Below are 7,345 nucleotides of genomic sequence, written 5' to 3'. Positions count from 1 at the left end.
AATTAGAAACAAAAATTTCAATGTCTCAAGCAAGAGAAAGAGTTTATGCTGAAGCTGACAATATTTCGGATATCGTGCCGAAAGATACTCCTTCCCAGTTGAATCCAAATGTAGACCCGTTCCAACCACAACCTTCGGATATAATAGCAGATACTCCTCAGTTGAAAGCGAACGTTCCCTGTAGTTCTAGCCAGTGTCGGTTCTCCGAGCCAAATCTTGATATGCAACTACAGTCTCAACAAGAGATGCTCCTGAAGACACAGCAGCACATGACTGCAGCAATGTTGCTTCCAAGTATAGAAGTACCAAAATTTAAAGGTGATCCTATTGAGTTTGGAAGTTTCATGATGGCATTTGATGCCAGAATTACCCCCAAATGCTTCGGGTGATGCTGATAAACTGTACTACTTGGATCAGCAACTTGAAGGGGAAGCCAAAGACTTGATAGGTGGATGCTTGTATATGAGTTCTTCAGAAGGATATACTACAGCTAGGAATTTGCTCAGTCAAGAGTATGGCGATCCCTACGAGGTGTCAATGGCATATATTAAGAAACTTATTTCTTGGTCTGCACTGAAACACGAAGATCCTCATAGCTTGTATACATTTGCTTTATTCCTTATTAAGTGCAGACATGCCATGACCAACTTGTCACACATGGAAGTACTAAATCATCTTCCTAACCTTCAAGCAGTTGTTAAAAAACTTCTGACATTTCTTCAGAACAAGTGGTGTAGCCTGGCTGGACATTTGAGGGAAGAAAAGGGAGGAGTTGATTTTGCAGATTTGGTTGAATTTGTTTATAAAAAGGCAAAGGCAGCAAACGACCCAGCATTCAGCAAGTTTGCTCTTCAAAATAATTACTCAAAGCCTGAAAACAACTCTGGTAGCTTCAAATTCAGATCTTGTCAACAAAAGAGCAAAAGTTCAAGCTTTGCTACCCAAGCAGAACTGAATCCAGAAAATAGAAAGACATCAATAGTGTCTGAGAAAGAGAAATCATGTCCAATGTGCAAGAAAAATCATGATCTTGACGATTGCTGGAATTTTGCTAAGAAGACCTCTGAAGAAAAAATAGATTTCCTTAAGGAGAGAAGGTTGTGTTTTGGATGCTTTGGTGTCAACCATACCTCTAAAGGATGTATGAAAAGGAAGCAATGTAAGACATGCTTTAAGAGGCATCCCACATCACTGCATATCGACGGATTCAAGCTACATAAAGAGAATGATAGCTCATCAAGCAAAGATGCAAGTGAAATTACTGTTAGCACATGTACTACCAATCATGTTAGTGAAGTAAATACAATATTACAGGCTATTCTCCCAGTAAAAGTATATCAGAAAGGAAACAAAGTAGTTTTGGACACTTATGCCTTTTTTGATAATGGCAGCACTGGATGTGTCATCACAGAGAGTTTACGAGAGCAGATAGGTGCATCTGGAACAGAGACATGTTTAAAGCTTCAAACCATGCATGGCGTAAACATTGTGAATACTTTGGCGGTTAATAATTTGTGTGTTACAGATATGGAAGGAAACAACACTATTGATCTGCCAAAAACATTTTACTCGTCAAGATATCCCAGTGAGTCATCAACAGATACCAAAACCAAAATTGCTCAAAAAGGTAGCCGGTCTGAGGAATATTGCTGATCTAATTCCTGATTATAGAGCTGATCTGGAGATTGGTTTGTTTATTGGCAGTAATTGCCCTAAAACACTGCAACCATTAGAGGTGCTTCCAGCCAAGGGTCAAGATTCTTATGCAGTTCTTTACCACCATGGATGGACTGTTAGTGGACCTCTACATTTTAAATACTCTTCAGAGAAGAACAGTATTTCATGTCACCATGTCTTTCTTCAGGAATTTGAAAGGGTAAAGGAATGTTTTCTTCCTGCAGCTGTGGTCCATATGTTTGAAAGAGACTTTAGTGAGAAAGATGTTGGTAGAGTTCCTGATGAGAAGGGTCTGTCACAAGAAGATCAACAGTTCCTCAAAGAAGTGGCAAAAAACATTCAGTTTACCAATGGACACTACCAGCTTCTCCTACCATTTAGAACCAATAAAGTTAACTTGGTAAACAATAGAGAACAGGCAGTGAAACGAGCACAATGGCAAAGAAGAAAAATGAAACTAAATCCAAAGTACCATGAAGATTATGTGGAATTTGTTGAGAAATTGGTGTCTGAAGGATATGCTTATAAGGTTCCGGAGGATCAGTCATATGATAAACAACCTGCATGGTATCTACCTCATCATGGTGTCTACCATCCAAAAAAGCCAAATAAGATTAGAGTAGTCTTTGACTGTAGTGCTAAATACCAGGGTAGTTCCCTTAATGACAAGTTGATGCAAGGTCCTGATATGACTAATTCCCTGATTGGAGTGCTCCTCAGATTTCGTCTAGAAAAGGTGGCCTTGCTGGGTGACATAGAATCTATGTTTTACCAAGTTCAGGTACCAAAGGATCAACATAAATACCTAAGATTTTTATGGTGGCCTGGTGGTGAACTTGAAAGCGAACTTACAGAGTATCGGATGGGTGTTCACATCTTTGGAGCAGTATCATCACCTAGCATCACCAATTATGCTTTGAGGGCAGCAGCTGACCATGCAAGAGATAAGTATGGTCCAGATGTAGAACACACCATTAAGACTAATTTTTATGTGGATGACTATTTAAAGTCTGTACCTTCAGAAGAGCAGGCATTAAGACTTGTGAAAGACATTACAGCAGCATTGAAGGAAAGAGGTTTTCGGCTGACAAAGTTTGTGAGTAACAGCAGGCTGGTGTTGAAATCAATCCCACAAGAGGACCGTTCAAAAGATCTTCAAACATGTGATCTTGACTATGATGAACTTCATGTAGAAAGAGCTCTTGGTCTTCAGTGGAATATTGAAAATGACTACTTTACTTTCTCCGCAAGCTTGGACCCAAAACCATTTACAAGGAGAGGTATTTTGTCAACAGTATATTCCCTTTATGATCCTCTTGGTTTTGTGGCTCCTTTTCTTTTGCCAGCTGAGAGAATTCTTCGCGAAGTTTGTCAGGATAGCAGCTTGGGATGGGATGATGTTATTCCCGAAAAATACCTGAAGCCCTGGAGAAGGTGGCTTGATTATTTACCAATCCTGAGTAACTTAAAGATTCCAAGATGTGTCAAACCAAAGGAATTTGGTACAGTGACTTCCACACAGCTGCACATGTTTTCAGATACTAGTAATGAAGGCTATGGTGCTGCAGCATACATAAGACTTTCTGATAACAGTGGGAGGATTTCTACTGCTCTGCTGATAGGAAAGTCTAGAGTGTGTCCTGTAGAGGCAACAACCATACCGCGACTGGAATTGACTGCTGCAGTGGTGTCCATAAATCTCGCACAACACATTTTGAAAGAGCTGCAGATTACAGTGGACCAGACATTCTATCACACAGATTCTACAACAGTTCTTCACTATATTTTTAATGATAGAAAGAGATTTCCTATATTTGTTGCAAATAGAGTGAAAGTAATCAAGGATTTCTCTGAAAATACACAGTGGAGATATGTTCAAAGTAAAGAGAATCCTGCTGATATTGCATCAAGAGGTTTCACAAGTCAGCAAATGCTGAACAGTAACATTTGGTTTGATGGCCCATATTTTCTTAAAGGACCAGAGGAGCTGTGGAAAAATGATATGCCCCATGGTGTAGTTGAATTGGAAGGATCTACAAGTTTTGCAGTGCATCCAGAAGATGAGGAGGGAAATGCTGTTGATAAGTTTCTTGAGTATTATTCTTCATGGCATCGATTGAGCATGGCTGTTGCTGTGTATCACCGTCTTTTTTCCATACTGAAATCTAAGAGACAAGCTAGAATTAATGGTTCATTTACAGCAGAAGAATTAGATGCTGCTGAAAAAGCAGTCATCAGATATATTCAGAAGAAAACTTTTACTAAGGAAGTGACACTCTTACAAAAGAGCGAAGGGTCAAGGGGCCGAGGACTTTGTAGTAGCAGTAACATTTATAAACTAGATCCCTTCATTGATCCTAAAGACAGGCTTCTTCGCGTTAATGGACGGCTCTCCAAAGCAGAAATTTCAGCTGGCGAGAAACATCCAATGATATTACCTAGAAAGAGTCATATTACCACTTTGATTATCCGGTACACACATGAAAAATTAGCTCATGCTGGACGCAACCATGTGATGGCATAACTTAGAGAACTTTACTGGATTATCCGTACTAATGCAAGTGTCCGCCAGGTTCTACAAAGATGTGTCATTTGCAGAAAAATGAGAAACCCTGTTCTAAACCAGAAGATGGCTGATTTACCATTGGAAAGAGTAATTCCAGCTGCTCCATTCATACACACAGGTGTTGACTTCTTTGGGCCACAGGAAGTCAAAGAAGGAAGGCAAATCAGGAAGAGGTATGGTGTAATATTTACTTGCTTGTCTACAAGAGCAATTCATATAGAGACAGCCAATTCCTTAGACACATCGTTCTTCATAAATGCTTTAAGAAGGTTTGTTGCTAGAAGAGGAAATGTAAAGAAGATTTGGTGTGACAATGGGACAAACTTTCATGGAGCTGAGAAGGAGTTGAGGAGGTCACTGCAAGAGATGAATGATGATCAGGTCAGAGCTTTTCTCTCAAAAGAAAGCATCAGCTGGACCTTCAATCCCCCTACAGCTAGTCATATGGGAGGTGTGTGGGAACGTCAGATTAAGTCTTGACTCCTCTCTTCAAGGAACATGCTGGACGACTGGATGATGAGAGTTACTGCACTCTTCTCACAGAAGTTGAGGCTATAGTGAATGACCGTCCTTTGACCACAGTCAGTGACAGCCCAGATGACTTACAACCACTCAGTCCAGCACAGCTTCTCACACAGAAATCAAGTGTTGTGATGCCACCACCTGGTGTTTTTCAGAAAGGAGATATGTATCTGAGACAGAGGTGGCGATATGTTCAATTCTTGGCTAACTTATTCTGGACTAGATGGCGAAGAGAATATTTGTCAACATTACAAGAGAGACAGAAGTGGAACAAGGAAAAGCGGCATCTTCAAGTTGGTGATATTGTCCTTGTAAAAGATGATAATCAGTTAAGGAGTAACTGGATGATGGGTCGTGTTATCACCACTGGAAAGGACAGAACTGGTTTTGTACGAAGTGTAGTTTTAAAGACACAAACATCAGAGCTCCATCGACCCATTCAAAAGCTTGTTCTTCTCCTTGCAGTAGAGGAACAATGATTATAATAGTTATTTTTATTAGGATCAAAGGATTTGAGAGTATATTACATTTATTATAGATGTTATTTATATCACCTGCATTTATAGATATGATTGATTTTGATAAACAAATAATTTGTTTATAGGGCTGAGAATGTAAATGCAGCATTTTATAGTAACCATTTGTGTATATAATTATTTAATAAGCTCTGTTTTTCAACTTGGTGATTATGGTTAAATTGTATTGTAGATATTTTGTCCGTTTTACATGTAAACATTGTTCAGTCTGTTTTGGATTGTTACTGCTGTAATTTGTTTGTTAATCGTTGAGTAGTTCTTGAAAAGATTGTTTATCCTGGTAGTTATCAGTGTTGGAATTACACTGTAAAAATTATATGTTCTAGAAATAGGATCAAGGTTTTTTGATGACTGACAGAGTAGAAGAAGTCTTCAAAGTGTAAAGAACATTTCTTTGGAAATTCGTTTCGCTTTTATTGGATGTAGCTTAGAGTAACACAGATGTAAGTTTATTTCTTTACTGAAATTTGTATATATTCTATTTCATGTTTGTGGTGTTTTGTAGTGAAATCAAACTATTCAATTCTTTGTTTATTATGGAATTTCTTTTTAACAAATTTAGTAAGTTTGTACTTTGTTGTTTTCAGTTTCTTGAACCTCGTCGCCCTGCACTACTAGCAAAGTACTCATCATTGGTTCTCTGGTCTTGGAGTACTGACCAACTACAACATAAGCTTTTACAGTTATGGTCAACTTAAGTTGTAGTGCTTAGTGTTAAGTGATTTAAAGCTTTAAGTTGGTTTAAAGTGTCTTGTGATATCAACTTGAACTTTATATCAAATTTTTAATAAAGTGTGACGTGAGTAACAGTATCTGTGACTATTCTCCATCTCATCCTTGTGGCTTTGAAGAAAACGGCAGCTACATATATATATATATATATATATATATATATATATATATATATATATATATATATATATATATATATGTATACTGTATATATATATATATATATATATATATATATATATATATATATATATATATATATATATATATTAGATATTACTTGTTTAAAACACATGACCTACAGGTCACTGTGGAAGTAAGAGAAGTGTGAGAAATGCCATAGTCATATCATAAGCAGGATGCGAATGCCAAACCTCAGCAATGTAACATTTTTCATGAAAAGTAAACACAACCAAGCCCGTGAGAAAGAGTTGTCTGTGAGAAGGGAACAAGTACCTTCCGGTATTAATGTTGTGTTTACTATAAATACCTAAGTGCTTTGATAACTGTATAAACTTTAACGTGAATATGGATAATTGTGGCAGTTCACTTTGAGATGTCATACGGTATGGTCATCCGACCAAACCATCTATACTCCTGTGATGGAGATGTTGATACTGTTTTTAAAGAATAAACTATTTTAAAGTTAACTTACTTAGACTTTACTTGAAGATGTAACATACCAAATCTAATCTATAACACATTGAAGATGACATTTGAAGAGAACCCAAAAGTGTGTTAACAACAGTAGCACACTAATAAATGGTGGCAGCGGTAAAACTCTAAGAACCAGAGAAAGATCTTCAAGATCCAGCGAATAAAACTCTAAGAACTAAGAACCAGAGAAAGATCTTCAAGAACCAGCGAATAAAACTCTAAGAACCAGAGAAAGATCTTCAAGAAATCAACAGTAATGATTCTACAATTTTGACTAAGTATCATAGTCCACCGAAGAAATGAAAAATTTAATACCAACAAATGAATGTTATACAAACTGAGGAACTGGATCTTCAATCAACATCCTAAGAAAACCAACGACTGACATTTAACATTTACTAAACATTGAAGAAACAAATCCAGGAAGCACTACATTCAACGGAAATCGGACCGAAAACATTCACCCAAACATCAATAGGAAGAAACAATCCAGTGCGAGAGAGAGAGGAAATGACGACATCACACTTCGCCATATAAACCGAAGCTAAGTACATTTTCTTTATTTATTTCAGTTTTGAGCAGTGAAGTGTAGTTATCACGAGTCGAGCGTCCATTATTGCTGGGGTGAGTTATTTGCTAATCTTCAATTTCCTTT

The 7,345-nt window shown here is 37.5% G+C and overlaps 3 protein-coding genes across 3 annotated transcripts; all 3 read left to right on the top strand.

Annotated features, from left to right (window-relative positions):
* Positions 1–462: 462 nt before the first annotated feature.
* On the top strand, positions 463–1,653 carry LOC137647983 (uncharacterized). The gene has a single exon (XM_068380928.1). The coding sequence runs from the start codon at positions 463–465 to the stop codon at positions 1,651–1,653; it is 1,191 nt and encodes a 396-aa protein (XP_068237029.1).
* Positions 1,654–1,912: 259 nt separating this feature from the next.
* LOC137647982 (uncharacterized) lies at positions 1,913–4,201 on the top strand. Its single transcript, XM_068380926.1, has one exon. The coding sequence runs from the start codon at positions 1,913–1,915 to the stop codon at positions 4,199–4,201; it is 2,289 nt and encodes a 762-aa protein (XP_068237027.1).
* A 105-nt stretch (positions 4,202–4,306) lies between these two features.
* LOC137647981 (uncharacterized) lies at positions 4,307–5,244 on the top strand. The gene is made up of 2 exons (XM_068380925.1): positions 4,307–4,624; positions 4,738–5,244. Exons 1-2 carry the CDS (start codon positions 4,307–4,309, stop codon positions 5,242–5,244), a joined length of 825 nt encoding a protein of 274 aa, XP_068237026.1.
* Positions 5,245–7,345: the final 2,101 nt, after the last annotated feature.

Source organism: Palaemon carinicauda, chromosome 10, assembly GCF_036898095.1.
Source record: "Palaemon carinicauda isolate YSFRI2023 chromosome 10, ASM3689809v2, whole genome shotgun sequence".
Lineage (NCBI taxonomy): Eukaryota > Metazoa > Arthropoda > Malacostraca > Decapoda > Palaemonidae > Palaemon > Palaemon carinicauda.
This window is presented reverse-complemented; position numbering and strand designations above follow the sequence as displayed.

Coding starts and splice junctions, on each gene's coding strand:
- LOC137647983 (XM_068380928.1), top strand. CDS start 463: ATGAGTTCTTCAGAAGGATATACTACAGCTAGGAATTTGCTCAGTCAA.
- LOC137647982 (XM_068380926.1), top strand. CDS start 1,913: ATGTTTGAAAGAGACTTTAGTGAGAAAGATGTTGGTAGAGTTCCTGAT.
- LOC137647981 (XM_068380925.1), top strand. CDS start 4,307: ATGGCTGATTTACCATTGGAAAGAGTAATTCCAGCTGCTCCATTCATA. Junction 4,625..4,737: donor AAGAGATGAATGATGATCAG/GTCAGAGCTTTT, acceptor CCTCTCTTCAAG/GAACATGCTGGACGACTGGA.